General features: G+C 40.5%; 1 protein-coding gene across 16 annotated transcripts in view; it reads left to right on the forward strand.

Moving 5' to 3' along the window:
- Positions 1 to 16752, forward strand: part of syne1a (spectrin repeat containing, nuclear envelope 1a) — a 123951-nt gene that overhangs the window by 104533 nt on the left and 2666 nt on the right. For 9 of the 16 annotated variants that reach the window (XM_067481338.1, XM_067481330.1, XM_067481332.1 and 6 more), the window contains 21 exons: positions 116 to 310; positions 2322 to 2447; positions 3398 to 3553; positions 3991 to 4149; positions 4534 to 4700; positions 7154 to 7316; positions 7911 to 8098; positions 8331 to 8481; positions 9194 to 9376; positions 9518 to 9655; positions 10358 to 10549; positions 10832 to 11150; positions 12343 to 12411; positions 12809 to 12942; positions 13152 to 13278; positions 13400 to 13611; positions 13993 to 14199; positions 14653 to 14781; positions 15161 to 15424; positions 15517 to 15606; positions 16163 to 16221. In XM_067481338.1, the coding sequence (XP_067337439.1) occupies positions 116 to 310; positions 2322 to 2447; positions 3398 to 3553; positions 3991 to 4149; positions 4534 to 4700; positions 7154 to 7316; positions 7911 to 8098; positions 8331 to 8481; positions 9194 to 9376; positions 9518 to 9655; positions 10358 to 10549; positions 10832 to 11150; positions 12343 to 12411; positions 12809 to 12942; positions 13152 to 13278; positions 13400 to 13611; positions 13993 to 14199; positions 14653 to 14781; positions 15161 to 15424; positions 15517 to 15606; positions 16163 to 16221 (3428 nt within the window). Of the gene's footprint in view, positions 1 to 115; positions 311 to 1554; positions 1625 to 2321; positions 2448 to 3397; positions 3554 to 3990; positions 4150 to 4533; positions 4701 to 4753; positions 6044 to 7153; positions 7317 to 7910; positions 8099 to 8330; positions 8482 to 9193; positions 9377 to 9517; positions 9656 to 10357; positions 10550 to 10831; positions 11151 to 11512; positions 12412 to 12808; positions 12943 to 13151; positions 13279 to 13399; positions 13612 to 13992; positions 14200 to 14652; positions 14782 to 15160; positions 15425 to 15516; positions 15607 to 16162; positions 16222 to 16752 lie in introns of those variants that run through there. The other 7 variants (XM_067481335.1, XM_067481334.1, XM_067481343.1 and 4 more) reach the window with 6 other exon arrangements.

The raw sequence follows: 16752 nt of genomic DNA on the forward strand, positions 1-16752 counted from the left end.
AAGGAACCTTAACATATAAACCTGTACTAATAAATGCTCACCCTTCCTCTAACCTTAGGATTCCCTAGTAGTTATATAGAGAAAAGACTGATTATATCTCTCCCTGCTCCATCAGCTGAGGGAGCGAGTTCTCCAGAGGCAGCAGGGAGGCTACATCCTGACAGTGGAGGCAGGCAGGACTCTTTTGCTGTCAGCCGACACCAGGGCTGAGTCTACCCTCCAGACAGAGCTGATGGAGATTCAGGAGAGGTGGAGGCATGCCCATCACCGCCTGGACCAGCAGAGGAGAGAGTTGCACAGCATTCTCAAGGTCAGACAAAATTACACATGAATTGTGAACCTTTTTTATAATATTTGTGGATTTGGTCCTTTGTTCTGTATCATAAGGACTTTGTAGTTGTTCTGGGTTAACGGCCCATCCCCATCCACCGCCTCTGCAGTGCCGGTCCAAGCCTGGTAGAAAGTGGGGAGGGTTGTGTCAGTAAGGGTATCTGGCGTAAAAAGTGTGCCAAATCAACATGCGGACAATTATCCACTGTGGTGAACTCACGGGATAAGCCGAAAGGACAAAAAAGAAAGAAGTTGTTCTGGGTTATTTCTCTATTATTATTATTGCAAGAATGCAAATCCTAATTTAAGCATAGTCCTTGTTGTAGCTCTCTAACATGCTGCAGCATAAAGGTGCTAAAAATAGTGCTGGGCATCTGAGCCCTTAAGCACTTTATTCTCTAACCCTAAGCCTACCCCTCAAATTATGAGAATTAGTAAAATGTGCAGTGGTGGAACATACAGACTTGCATGTATACATTTTCTGTAAGAGTCAAGCTCAAGCATTGTAAAAGGTACTGCACTGTAAGCTTTAATGACCTATATTATAGGGCACAGTTTAAAAGAGTCATGCCAGAATATATCCTTTGCCTCTCTTCCTTATAAAACCCCTTGAATTTCACTCTTTTAGTGCACAATAAAATAAAATTGAAAATAGTCAAATGGAGGTGTGCCAGGTGAACCAAATAACAAAATGGATTCACAGGCACACTTGCGGACCAGAAAAAATATTTTTTATAAGGATATATCCAGGCAGACACCAAATTGGCCATTTGGACTTTGAAAATTGCACCAGGTAACCAAATGGCTGTATTGATGTTTAGGACTGCAAAACGCTATACGCAATAGTTTCATACAAAACTAAAAAAAACTAATCATATTAGCTTATCAGATGGCTTATTTATCTGTTCCTGTCTGCTAAACTCAATGTTGTGCATCCTGCATGCGCACTGCAGTTGTGCGTGCCCGTTATTCACTGAGAAGAAGGGGCGACTGCCATTTACAGAGTGCCGACGAACTATACATACCTGAAACCGTTGTTTCATTGGCAATTGAACGTCGTTACATCATCCAATGGAACGCACACCATTGGTTGGCCCAGAATCGTCGTAAAGATGCACATTTTTTAGCAACGACTGAACAGTGAAGAACGACAGTTTTAAGGCTTTTTCTGTCTGACATAATAGTGTTTGGACTAAAAGCTTGGTATCGTTTTATTCTTTGGAGTCTTACGGAGACAATGGTGTGCAGCACTTGAGGTGTCAATAGCGTTGTGCTCCTACAAACGTCATAAAAGGTAAGGGACGCCAATACCCAACTTATGAACTCTTATTACCTTTTTGAGAAACTGATGTTGCGGTGGTTGTTCAATCATTATAAATGGAATCGTGAGGTTTTCTGCTTAATAACAAGGTCTAAATGAGTTTCGTTTGGGATAGACTGATGCAATTGGGAAATATCTTGAGGGGAATTGTGCCTTTGTACCGCGGGCGACCCAGGCTGCTGCCATCTTGTTCTCTGGGATTTTAGTAACTTTCTCTTTGGTTTGCATGTGAAAAACAGCCACTGAAACTATTCAAGTCCTGCTCTCTGTTTTTTTACCATGACCAAATAGTATCCACACTCCACCCTACACAAATAGCTGTAATCTGCAGTTTTTGGAGCAGAACCTCCTTCTTTTGTTATTGAAACTGTGTTAATTCTGCTTTTCGGCTCTTGGGTTTTTGCTGTATCCCTGTGTCTCACTGTTTTGCTTGACAGCTTCAGGGCTAGGTGCACTATCTATGGCATGATTTTGATGTGGCCTCGGTTGGCCATGTGTATGCATGTGTGTGTTAGTGTCGGTTTACGGTTTTGTATTTTTTTAGCTTATTCTTCATGAAGAATTTCTAGCAATATGTCTGAGTCTGAGAAGATCTGCAGCACATGTGTGTATAAATGTACATTATATGTGTGTATGATTTATCCTCTAATTTTTGTGTGTGTGTGTGTAGAACTGGGAGCGATGTGAGAGAGGCATAGACTCGTCCTTGGAGAAATTGAGGGCCTTCAAGAGGAAGCTATCTGTGCCCCTGCCAGACCTCCATGAGGAGTTACACTCAGAGCAAATCAGATGCAAGGTACATACACAAACATGTACAGACACAGGCTTGTCCTGGATCTATTCCTTTAATCTCTCTACAAGGACAAACAGAAAATTATACCTGCTGCCAGTAAAAACCAAAAAAATTTCATTCTGTGACCTTGTTGTATGGATGTGAGTGAAATGTGTATTTTGGTATAGTTTTTCAAAAACAAGACAAATGTTTATATGGCTCCAGCAGAATGATGCCACAATTCTGCTGGAATTATTTAACATTGACGCTCAAATTTTTTATTCTTTTGCTCCCACCACATTTTTGTCTGAAAAATCACGATGCATTATGATGCACACTGTATGCAGTCATATTTCATGCCCTCAGTTCCTCAGGGAGGAGGAGGGCTGTGAGAGTAGCTGCACCATCAGCTAAGGAGCGAGAGGGGGTGGGGAAAGAGAGAGAGAGAGAGGATGTGTGCGCATGTGAGTAAGCAGGAGAGAGCGCATCCCTGCTTGCTGTGGGGGTGTATGTATGAGCGTATATGTGTGTTTCCTTTTGTGGGTGTTGCATAATGGAGACATTCTCTGGGTCCACAAATTATTACATGGCAGCAAAACTGTCACAGTGACGGTAGAGGAAGAGATGCAAGGTTAGATGTCTCTGTTACTTTATCCTGCTTGAACCTTAATTGTTGCTGTTTTCAATTTTTATTGATTTGTAACATTTCTGCTGCAATTTTATTCACATTCTCTTTGTGAAATGTCATGCGTTAATATCGTCAGCTTTCTGTTTTGCTTTTCCTCATCAGTATTTCTGAGAGTGCAGTTAAGCTCTATGGTTTTCCTGCTCTATTTGGCCGTGGCTGTTTTTTATAAGGGGAAAATCACTTTACAGAGCAGTCAAATGGATCCCCTCTCTGTATGTTTTTGTATGTATGTATGTATGTATACATTTTTTTTTTTTAAATTTCTTGTCATGCCATTTGGATGCAGGAGTTGGAGAGCAGTGTAGAGGGCTGGGCCGATGACCTCACCTCCTTGTTCCTTTTGAGGGACACCTTGGAGGGTGCAGTCAGTGCAGGTGACATCACAGTCCTACAGGAACGCCTCCAGCTGCTACAGTGCCAATGGGAAGAGGTCTGCCACCAGGTAGATACACACAGCATTCAAAACATGGTTGAGTGTTTATTTTATTTAGAATTCAAAACACAATCTGTCTAATCTTAATGTGTCACTTTCTGGGACAAGGGTTTGTGGCGTAAAAATGTTGGCTCGAGCATGGTGAATATTCTCATGCATCTATAGTGCAGTTAGACAAAGTTAGCAGCTGTACTGAATTAGACAGAGTGAGTGTGACCTTGGGATTCAGAGTAACTATATTCTAAGCACCGCTTTAGTGGGTTATTGTCGTAAGATTACTTTGGTTCATGTAATTGCTGAATAAAACAATTATTTTATTACATCTTTGGTTTATGTTCATATTCTTTCGATCAGTCCTTTTGTCATAATATGTGTTCATTTTTTAATTACATTCTTCTGCTCTTTTTGCTATTTATTCATTCACTTTAACCTTTGCCTCCCCTCAGCTTTCTGTGCGCAGGCAGCAGGTGAGTGAGAAGCTGAATGAGTGGGCCGTGTTCAATGAAAAGAACAAGGAGTTGTGTGAGTGGCTCACGCAGATGGAGAGCAAGGTTTCTCAGAATGGAGACATCAGCATTGAAGAGATGATTGAAAAGCTGCGCAAGGTAATTTAACCACATGGTCTTAAGAAACTAATTTGAAGTCCACAAAAGTACAAACTAATAAACATAATTCATTTCTTTATGCAGCAGTAAACTCAGTATAACCTGGATTAAATTGTTGAGATGAGTTCAAATTGCTTTGACGCTTTTGAGTGATTTATTTACACGTGTGCATAATACCTAAAAATTTATTTGTATGTGAATCTAACATACAAATAACATATCAAAATAATAGGTAATTATGTTAAGGCTAGGTTTAAGGATTAAGCCCTCACAAAAATTACAAGGTTAGATTTTAAATTGTTAAAATACTATATAGAATATCTTAATTAGCTTCTTCAGAATGGTGCCAAGAATTAATGCCCTGCTATGTGTTTTTCCCATCAGAACTACCAGGAGGAGATCAGCGTAGCTCAGGAGAACAAGCAGCAGCTACAGGTTATGGGTGAGCGCCTGGCCAGGGCTAGCCAGGACAACAAGGCAGCTGAGATCCAACACAAACTCAGTAAAGTCAGTGAGCGCTGGCAACATTTGCTGGACCTTATTGCTGCCAGGTGGGTATACAAGACCAACAGAGTGTTTCATACTAGATGCCTTGCACTTATATAGTGCTTTTCTACCGCAGCTGCCTGCTAGAACGAGTGTGTAAGGCAGGAAATGAGACTTTTAGGCAAACTAAAGTAATATTTATCAGTATTTTAAAGTTAAAAGATTGTTGTGAAAAAAGCAGCTGATTTCTTTATTTTTTAAAGACTAAACTAAAACTAATGTATTCATATTTTTTATTCAGTCTTTGCACAACCTCACACTACATCACTCTCCAGGTGGTTTATATGAAATATAGCATGCCTTAGCCTGACTTAGCTTTCATGGTCCAGACTCTGTAGTGCACATGATGGTTTACTTTCCCTTTCTGCTTTCAGTGAGGCTTCTATTTAGTGGACCTGCAAACCAAACAGAGGTCACATTTGTTGTCTACCTCAACAATAGTTGTAATAACCAACCTACATCTGTTAAAAAACTCCAGATTTTGAACTACATTTGTGCTCAAGTGGACCTGACTTTGACTCTTACCAGAGCAGCAGTCCCATCCCCCCGGCTGTCCACTGTGTTCCTGCCATTGCCCTCTGGGACTGTAAAGGAGGAGGGAATAAAGTGGACAGTGTATGACTTCATACTGACAGCTGCACTCTCTGTCTGTTCATATCTGCAAAAACAACAAGGAGATCCTCTTTGTAGCTCTCAGAAACAGTAGTAAACCTTAGTCTATTTTCTTTTTCATTTTGGTTACGTGGAAGATTTTATTGAATACCTCCACTGTTTTTATTTTCTCAAGAAGCAGGGATTTAGTTTTTTTTCCTGTAAAAATGTCCTATGGGAAATGTTTTCCTGTCGTTTTACCCTTCCCATCGAAGTTTTCTCACATGCATAGGACCTGCAGCCTTGCTCCTATTCACCCTCCATCTGGGTGTGTTTTTTGTCTGGCCAGCTCTGTGGCACATGCCTTTGACTGTAAGTCTTTTTTTAGCAACAGCAGCACTTGTCACTCACAGGCTCACACACACACACACACACACACACACACATATGTACACACGCCTGTATTGAGTTCTCTCTTTTTTTCATCCTTGAAGAGCAACAGTTGATAAGTCACAGTTGTGCCACCCTGCCACTACCTGCTGGCCCTCCCCCCTCTGCATAGCAGAGTTTAGGGAAAGTTCTCTGTGGAGCTTGCAGACGAAAGCAAAGAGTGTTTGGATTGACGCGCTAAAGCTTCCTAAGATTTGTGTTGTCTTTAAGAGTTCTGCAACCCCATGGTTTTGGATTTAGGGTTGGATAATATGGCAGGATGCCAGAGTGAGGAGGATCTGCCGGACTGTGACTGCGATGTTAACAGGCAGGACAAAAGAATTTCTGTTAAATTCGTATTTTGTTTTGTTTTTAGTTCGTGCAAGACAAACATTCTTTAAAAACATAACATTTGCTTCAAATTTTGCTTTTGATTTTTTTTTTGTTTTGTTTTGTTTTCTTTTAAAAAACAGCTCCTGCTAGAATACTAGAATATGTAACACACACACACACACACACACACACACACACACACACACACACACACAACTGGATGCTTAGTTGGACGTTAAGAATTAACTTTGCAGACCGTGTACATGTTCAAACTTAGCTTTATATTTTCTTCATGTTATTTGAAATCATTGGTTTAAAAATAATTTAATTGCTGTTTTTACCAGTCTGGGTTTCCTGTATACTGTAGGTACAACAACAGAGTACCGCAAGTTCAGGCCAGTTTAGATGTGGGATTTTAAATGTTAATGAAAAACACTATATTTACTATGTTGTGAGCGACATAGTAACTACTCTGACTTGCAGGCAAACTGTGTTCAAGTTAAATCAAATGCTTAAAAAACAATAAATTGCAGGTTGTGTTTGAAAGAGAGCTGATGTGTACAGAATATGTGTGAGGCGATATTGTCCTGCATGGCCCTGTTTGAGACCTCAGCAAGTTTAGGAATTTTAAACTGATTTGCAGCTGATGCCATGCAGCACCTAATGCAATGGGACATTGTTTTCCATCTTTGCTTAGAGTCTGTCGCAAAGAAACAGTGAGTACATGAGACAGAGTAGACCTTCTAAATGTGTCTATTGTTGGAAGATGTTTGTCTTCGTGAGCAGGTACAGACAGAGTCGGATTGCTTTGTAGGGTGAGGTGTTAAATATTAAGCTGTCTGGACAAACGGATGGATGGATGGAGAGATTTATGATGTTAGGTTTTGGGGTAAAATCCTTTTTTCCCCCCCTATATTCCATGTACAGTTCTTCGTATTCTGTCCATATCTTATGCTTCTAAGGCTCAGGCAGGATACTTTTTTGCCTTTCAATATTTTGTTTTAGTTGTATTTATAGTGTGTTCTGGTATTTTTTTTTTTTTTTTACCCGCCTGCATGCTTTTCTTATTATGGATGAACTGTCCTCTCTCTTCTATCTCTAACAGGGTAAAGAAGTTGAGGGAGACCCTGGTGGCAGTGCAGCAGTTAGATAAAAACATGAGCAGCCTCCGTTCTTGGCTGGCTCGCATTGAGACAGAGCTGTCCAGGCCCATTGTCTATGACACCTGTGATGACCAGGAGATTCGGAGGAAACTCAACCAGCAACAGGTAAGTGAAAACACAAACAAACAGACCTGGTCTTCATATACTGATTTGTTTACATGTCCTTTAATGGATTAAATTAACTCCGTTCAAGAGAGTGTTCTAGAAATTTGCATTACTTGACCAGTATCTGGTAGTAACTGAAATCCTCAGACATAAATAAGAACACATGCACAATGAGAATGTACTAAACAATAGCAGAACAATATGACTCAAATGAAGTTTGTGGAAAATGTGCAACACTGATTCACAAGAGGCAACATAAGAATGACTCATGCATACATTTCTGGAACTTTGTGTAAAACTGGGCCACAGTAAGTATCGGTATACTTGATCGTGAGTCCTCCCTGACCTCCTTTCTCTCTACAGCTACAAAGTTTAGTAACACATGCCTTTGCTATGGTTTAGCTGGCTGATGGCGTTTCTTTTTATGCATAAATTGCTCAATTAATTCATTTCACGAAAGGATCATGATCTTCAGTGTAATTCCTAAAAAATAAGAACATAAGAAGCAGTCATAAAGATCTATTTAAATATAAAGAAATGCAGAATGCTAAAGTACATGCAAAAATAATGGTTTTTATTTTTAATGGTTTTTAGGCGCTGCAGAAGGATATAGAGAAACACAGCACAGGTGTGGCGTCAGTGCTGAACCTGTGTGAAGTCTTGCTACACGACTGTGATGCCTGTTCCACAGAGACAGAGTGTGACTCCATCCAACAGGCCACCAGAGGACTGGACAGACGGTGGAGAAACATCTGTGCCATGTCCATGGAGAGGAGGCTCAAGTCAGTGCCTTTGGGATGGATTTATTTTTATATTCATACATTATTGATAGAATTCACACAGTGCTATTTTTATGTGTTTTTAAGTTCAAAGTTGGCAAGTTACATTGTTCATTAGATTTTGATGTCCACTCTAATGTGTATGTTGATGAACTCAATACCATCTAATATTTCTTATATTATGTATATGTTAAAATTTAATCAACACATGATTTTTTTTTTTTTTTCTATGCAGGATTGAGGAAACTTGGAGGTTGTGGCAGAAGTTTCTGGATGACTACTCCAGGTTTGAGGACTGGCTAAAGACCTCAGAGAGAACAGCAGCTCTGCCTAACTCCTCTGGGGTTCTCTATACTGTAGCTAAAGAGGAGCTTAAGAAGTTTGAGGTGTGTTTATGTATCTTTTCATGTGCGTGCTTTCCCGTTTCAAACATGTACTGGAATTCAGACATTTTCCAGACCATCTCTGGGGTTGTTGTATGTGTGAACACAAACAGCCGAGTGTGTTGGCCCTGACATTACTCGGGTTTTACCCAGCCAGCTCCCTCATGCAAAATCCGAATTATTTCCAGCCGAGCTCATTTGTGCATAGAGGAGGTAATACTCAGGTGAATTCACCATGAGTGAGTGGGCGTGTTGATGACCTGCGACTGCAACACCCGAAGGTGAGAACTCACACGGACCATCTCCCAATGTTGGCTACATGTCTGAAAGGGAAACTCCAGACGATGTCAGGACCTGGTCCTCCTGACATTCTCTAGAGTTCATGTCTGAAACAGGCTCATCTGAGCAATAATATTTCTAGACTGTGGCTGCAGGGATAGGGAAACAGAAAAGAGAGAAGAGTGTCATGTTACCAAAACTCTTCTACACTGATCTGTTCAGCTGCTGCTGTCTGTCTTGGTGCACGTGCACATGCCTCATATCTGAATGTCTGGCCTAAGCCACCACCATCTGCCCGGCTTCTGCTTATTTAGAAAGTTAATTTCAGTTGTGCATCTATGTTAAAAATGTTGGATGTTCACATTTAATATGGCATGTGTTTCCAAAAAAGTAGGCCCTATGTAGACTTTTAATTTCTGTGTGTTCTTTACTACAGGCATTTCAGCGTCAGGTCCAGGAGTGCCTGACCCAGCTTGAGCTGATCAACAAACAGTACCGTCGTCTGGCCCGGGAGAACCGCACCGACTCCTCTTGCGGCCTCAGAGAAATGGTGCATGATGGGAACAAGCGATGGGATAACCTACAGAAGAGGGTGGCTGCCATCCTGCGTAGACTCAAGGTAATATCACACTGGATGTTGACCTAATGGAACACTTGATTCCCTCTATGTTAGAATAATAGAATAAGAGCTTGTGAGTGCTATGTGGCCACAGGGAGTTTTAATAAAAATGTCTTATGTTTTCTAACTGTGTTTATGTAGCACTTCATTGGTCAGAGGGAAGAGTTTGAGACTGCACGAGACAGCATCCTGGTGTGGCTGACTGAGATGGACCTCCAGCTAACCAACATAGAGCACTTCTCTGAGTGTGATGTACAGGCCAAGATAAAACAACTGAGGGTAATGTTTTGGTGTTTTGGTTCTTAGATAACATGACTAGCCAACACAATTGAGAGGGAACAGTAGTCAGAAGAAGACTTCTTTAACATTTTATCAGTACAAATATTTTTATGTTAATATCAACATAGTTTGTGGTATCTCATGGTACATAGTATGTATCAGCAACAGTATGAGGTAACGCCTGCAGTTTATTGATTCAGGGCCAATACTGTTTTAGAGTTGAGACGTGGCAAAAATGTAATGACTGAAGGGAAATGTGCTTATTGTAGCAGCAGAAGTAGTCGAATGAAAAGGGGGGGGAGTGGATTTAAACTCATTTAGATGTTTTCCATTGTAAAAATAATTATTTTGTGTGTGTGTGTGTGTGTGTATATATATATATGTATGTATGTATATATATATATATATATATATATATATATATATATATATATATATATATATATATATATAATCAGCAAAAATAAAACTGTTAATATCAATCATAAACAAGCTTAATCTTCAAAAATGTCACAATATTTAAGGTGTTTCTTATCATTAAGTCTTAGTTTGTTTTTAACTTTATGCTCGACTAAATTCTGATAGGAGTTTTTTCAAACATCACATGGGTTGTTACACAGTGAATGAAATACTTATATCAGGTCATCTGTATTGCTAGATACAGTCCTACATTCCCGTGATGTTTGATGTTTGTTTTCACAGGCCTTCCAGCAGGAGATCTATCTCAACACAGGGAAGATTGAGCTGGTGTTCAGACAGGGTGAAGCTTTGATTGAGAAGAGTGAACCTCTGGATGCAGCCGTCATTGAGGAGGAGTTAGAGGAGCTCCAGAGATACTGTCAGGAGGTCTTCGGACGAGTTGACCGATACTACCGTAAACTCACACGACTGCCTGTAAGTACAGAAAGATGACAAAATTACCCCTACAGCTGTTACTTCACAACATTTGTCCAACATAATTTCACACACAAACAGTTGGTAAGGAGCAGCAACAGCTATTATATCAGCTCCCTGCAGTGTCTCATGGCCTGCAGTTCACACATACTCTGAAATTCAGAAGCCATTTCAGTGATTATTCGGTTTCTGTGTATATTTTCCCTCATCTTCCATTATCCTTTTTTCCAATCATTGAGACATCCATACTTTTGCTAAACGTTTCCAATACTTCTCTCCCAGCTGGCTGATGATGAGCTGGATGGTTCAGACCGAGAGTTTGACAAAGAAAACAGTGGAGAACTCTCTGAGCTGCAGTGGGGCGACTCCTCTTTGCCTCGGACATCCAGTCGTCAAGCCTCAGGTGCGACCGCCCTCACCCGGGCCGACCGCTCGGGACGCGATACCCCAGCCAGCGTGGACTCCATACCTTTGGAGTGGGACCATGACTACGACCTGAGCAGAGATCTTGAGAGCACTGCAGGAAGAGGACATGAGGAAAGAAGCACAGAACAAGAGGACGAAGATGAGTATCTGAGGACAACTGCCACCGGGCTCTCAGGTTGGTCCAACTTTACTGATGTGTGATTGCTTGTTTTTAAAATATTTGATAGTGTAATGAGGATACAACTGTAAGTTTGTGTACATGTTTGGTAACACATTACTTTATGGGTCTTTGACTATAACTTACTTTTATGACTATCACTTCTTTTTATTAAAGGAAATGTACAGCATTTGATTTGAAAACACGATAAAATGATTCCATTTAGTTAACATATTTTTAGCCACCACACAGCAATGTTAAGCTTGTTACTCAAAAAATGCTATATATTACTCATTACTTAATACTCTGTTGAAAATTAATATTATTACTTTTCTACTCCCTGTCACATTTCTCATCGCATTATTTTTCCAAACATTTAGGATCTAGGATCACAAAGATGGAGACTCAATAGTGGCAGCTGGCAACATTTCATCTATCCTATATGAAGCCACAAGCTACTTGTTGTAGTGGTGGTCAATGATTAAAATGCAGTTTAAGATTTTTTTAGCTGTTGAAGGCCTAAAGCATCCTCTACGATTGCAGAGGGCTTATCTGCGTTGGGGTGTTTTCCAACAAGCTTTACGTTGTTGTGCTGTCTTAATAAGTATTTCAAGTACTCGTGTTTTTCACAGTGGAAAGAATCTGATCTATACCCACACATAATTTACATGTCCCGATAATGCTCTTACGTCCTTTCTTCCAAACAAAATCAAAGTAATGGGAATATTTCCAGCCACCGAATGTAGGCACTTCCATACCACTTATGGCTTATTGTGCTCCTAATATTGATGTATAAAAGTAACAACTACAAATATGAAATGTTTTCAAATTAATCTTTGCCGTGGTGACAACAAAACTAACATTGTAATGAGTTATTTTTCAGGGAGTAAATGCAATATTATTGCGATAATTTTATTTGTAACTTTTTACACTACTCGTTACTGGAAAAGGCATTACAGAAACAGACCAACACTGGCGCACAGTAACGTTTACCTGGTAATGAGCACAACAATGTTCTAGTTTAACCAGAGAATAAAAGTCTTAAACTTTCACAGAAAATATGAACTGAAAATAAACATTCAAATTTAACAGATAACATGAATAAAATCTGGACAAAACAGAATCTTTCACTAGAACGCCAGTGCCAAAACATATATATTCAGTCATGCCCGCATTACAAGTAGCACATGTTGTATATCTTTCTTCCCAGATGTAGTTATTCCTGAGAGCCCAGAGGCCTACATTAAACTGACTGAGAACACATTGAAATCATCCTCTGGTAGGAAACAGCAGGAGCATTCCATGAACTAAAACAATCTACTACCACACTAAAAAGAACCACAGTTGCATGTCCACAAAGTTGACAAATCTCTACTTGCATGTGGAGACGACACCATTGCATGCTGAGATCTTGCTCACTAAATGCCACTTTTGACATTTGTTATTTTATTTTTTTAGGCCTTTTCCGTGTGTGTGACAGTTAATCGTGGTTGAATGTGAAACCTGACTTTTTCGCTACTTTCTGTCATGATGTGCTGTTATTTTGCATTTCAGACTAATGCATGACTTTGCAGACTGCGATAACATCAAATGCATGCTAAAGAAAATTTAATTTTATTCATCATGGAAAACGTGACCCTCCTAGTCTTGTTGAACACACTTTGCTCTCTGTGCAGGTGACCCAGGCCAACTAGAGGCCAGTCTAAGACAGCTGGATCAGGCTCTGGATGCAGGACGATATCATCTCCAGCAGAGGGAGGCCACAGCCAACAGCTCTAGCCCCGACGTCGACTCCACATACCTCGGCTACGTGAGTCCTTGTCATCTTCAATTTAATTCTTGCACTTTTCAACAACATGTCCCAAAGAATTTTTTTTTTTTTTTTTTTTTAGCTTCACCATTATGTTTATAGCTGTAAAACACTAAGATCCTTAAGTACAAGTGAATACTAATATTCATGTTTTGTTACCATTATATAGGTATGTATTCAAATACACATAACTCGTATCATAATTACAGATGCGTCTGATGGGAGAGTGTCGAGGCAGTATAGACGCAGTGAAGAGAGCAGAGGGAGAACTGACTGAAGATGACGATGATATGCCGGGACTCACCAACCCCACTAGTACAGACACTCAGAGTGCGGGTCAGTTACACGTGTAAACACACACTTGCACATCAAATCTAAAATGCTACCCAGTTAGAAGCTATCCGCTTTAAACACGGTGTGGTCTGTGTTAAATGGTAGCATGAATTTTCCCCTCCAGGAGTAATTGAGCGCTGGGAGCTGATCCAGGCTCAGTCTCTAAGTGAGAAGCACAGACAAGAGCAGAACCTGCAGCAGTGGCAGCAGCTGATCTCAGATCTGCAAATAATGAGGGCCTGGCTGGGGCAGTCTGAGGCTGAACTCAGCCAGCTGCGAGGGCTCGATCTCAGTACAGACATATACACCATCCAGCAGAGAATCAAGAAGCTCAAGGTTTGTGTCTGTCTCAGCCACTATAATAATTTGTACAAGAAATATTCTTATAAAAAAACTTTGGCTAAAAAATAGATTTTTCCATAAATAAATTTCTTCTGAAAGTTTCTGAAAAGTTTTCTGCAAAATGTATATGAAATTACAGACAGAATTGAACTGCTTTTGGAATTTGCAACCATCAATTCTGCAGTTTCAATACACTGAAGAGCTTGTCCCATTACTCAACACACACACACACACACACACACACACACACACACACACCTCTGAGGCCTAATAATTGACATCTAATGAGCCTCAATGATAGCTCCGGGCATTTATATATAAGTTTTACCCTATTTGTACATGCTGAGTATTTTCCACTTTGATTTGTACATTCAGGAGCAGCAGAAGGGGTTTGATGCTCATAAGTCAGAAATCCTGTCCATCAACCTGAGCAGCGCAGACTTCCTCCAATCAGAACCTGACTCTGAGGAGGCGTGGGAGTTGAGGGACAGCCTAAAAGAGATGAACTTGCACTGGGATCGACTCAGCACCTCGCTGGAGGAATGGAGGGAGGAGCTACAGAGGGCACTGATGCAGTGCCAGGTACTAAAAACTCACACTTTAGCAAAGAGTATTGGCTTTTTTTTTTTTTCAAATGTTTTACACAATATTAATACGCCTTCTTATATTTTGCCCATCTATAGTTCTTCTGTTTAAATTCAGACTTTAGATAAAATGGACAAAATAAAAAATGGACATTTAGCTTGGATTTGTTGCATCAAATGGCATCCATGCCTTCCAGTGTAACTGTTGCCTTAAGTAAAAAGAGAGATTTATTAGTCATTTAGCAGACACTTTTTTTCAAAAGCAAGTGGCAGACATTAGGAACAACTTTGTGGTTCAGTGTCTTGTCCAGGTACATTTCACCATGTTGCCAGGAGGACCGGGAGTCCAACACACATTCATGGGCAATTGCTCTATACACTCCACTAAAGCCCCCCAGTCCAATCTCAAACATAAAATACATAATGTCAGTAATTTCATCTTTGCTTTCAGGAGTTCCATGAGATGAGCCACGGTCTGCTGCTGTGGCTGGAGAACATCGACCGCAGGAGGAACGAGGTGGTGCCTGTTCCTCCAAAAGTGGGTCGAGAAACAATAAAAGCTCATCACAAGACACTGACAGTACGTTTCTTTATTTCTTTCTTCAACCCTCTTTTAAATTTCTTTTATAATCACTGTCACTTATATCCCAAAGGGAGGTTTGGCCTTTCTTCTTGTGCTTATATTAATTGGTTTGGTGGCTCTTGGTATACTAAGGTTTTAGCATTCTGTAGCCCTAAAATAACAAAAAAAGATTCCATTTTATACTTTTTATGTAAAAGACCAATAAAGAGGGAGTTGGGTGGGTCATTGCACAGAAAAGCTGAGGTCTTTTTGTTCTATGTAAAAATACATGCAGTCTTCAGCCATGGGAAGATCAAGTGAAAAGCGTTTCATTTTGAAGGCAAATGATTCAGATTACACAGTCAGTGCTGCCTCTGTTTACTTTAATGTCCTGCAGCAAATCAAGCGTGAGCTGCTGGACTCGCAGCAGAAGGTGGTGTCTCTTCAGGATCTGTCATCTCAGGTGCTGTTCAACACTAAACCTCCAGCTATGCTGCTGCAGTGTCAAGCCTTAGAGAAGACCCAGGCCCAAGGCAGTGAGTGTCTGGAGGCCCAGGAGAAGGTTCATGTCATCTGGAACAGGCTGAAGCTGCTCCTGAGGGAGGTCAGCTCAGACCTGGAAGGGCTGGAGAGGAGACTGAAGGTCATGGATACACAGCAGGTCAGATGACATGGAGTTATTGGTTGAAGGAGCAGACCCTTTATATTGTTTAGATCTAAATGTTATGGTGACTGTTTTTATTTAACTTTCAGGATTTCTTACCATTGCCTGTTGGCAAATCTGAAACCTGTGGATCAGCTGCTCCTGTTTCAGAGGTGACCGTCCAAAGCCACAAACGACTGGTAATGTTTTACCTCATAATGTCCAGTAGGGGGTGCTAGCCTCTGTGCTCCATAAGAGACAGCAGAATCACATCCCCATCAACCAACCTTCTTCTTTCTTATTCGCAGATAAATATCTTGTAGGTCATTATAAATGTTTTCCCTTTTGCAACTCCTCTGCTAACATGTACACAAAGATTTGTTGCTGCCCCCCCCCCCCTCCATTTTTTTGAGATGCTGCTCCACACCATGTTGATCTGCTAAAAATGTACAAGAAATCCTGGCTTTTCATTTCACATCATAAAGCAGTTCTTTAATGACTTAATTGTGATTATACTTTAGAAAACATGCATGGGAAATTTAGAATTTAGTCTTGAGAAGCCAGATTTCTTGGTTCTGAAAGTCAATCACCGTCATGGATTACGTTGCTGCTCTTGGGTTGTTGATTCTTCCTGTAGCGATGTTATGGCTGTCCTTATGTTATTTGTTTTTCTCTCATCAGGCTTTGTCTTCATTTGCCCTTGACTGAAACATTCTTTTCTTTCTTTTACCCCTCCCTGCTCATTACGTGGTACAGCCCCGAGCCAAAAGTAGTCAGACCCACCCAGGACACCCTAAGAGCGGCCCGCGCCACAGGTACCTCTCATGGACTCTGGAAACACAGGATGATGATGGAACCAAAGCTTTTTCCAAATAGAAATCAGATTATTATTATTAATTTGGTCAAATTTAATTTAGTAAAATCAGTTGACCTCAATCAGCCACTTTTAAATCATTAGAAGATTTAATACTATAGTAATCATTTTGATTTAGCTTTCTATTGTTTTCAACCATGCGTTCCATGATCCTCCTTCATTCTAGAGATCAGCTCCTAAATGACTGGGGAATCGCCTACTTCAGGCTGCTCCCTCTCTTTTGAATGTTTTCTTTCACTGCTTCTCTTTGCCCTGCTGCTTTTTGAATGGCGTCATGAAAAATTGCCATAACCTTTGCTTCTCCTTGCTCAGGCCTTTTTGTAGCACTCCCCTCACCCACTAGATGGCATTATCTGAGTCCCAGTGACCCATCAACTTCTTCTATCCAGTGTTTTTCTTTCTCATGTTTCTTTCCTGTTTTATGTTTTTATGAGTCAAAGCAGGATGTGATGCATAACTCCTGCAGGTTTTC

Source organism: Channa argus, chromosome 17 (genome assembly GCF_033026475.1).
Source record: "Channa argus isolate prfri chromosome 17, Channa argus male v1.0, whole genome shotgun sequence".
Taxonomy (NCBI): domain Eukaryota; kingdom Metazoa; phylum Chordata; class Actinopteri; order Anabantiformes; family Channidae; genus Channa; species Channa argus.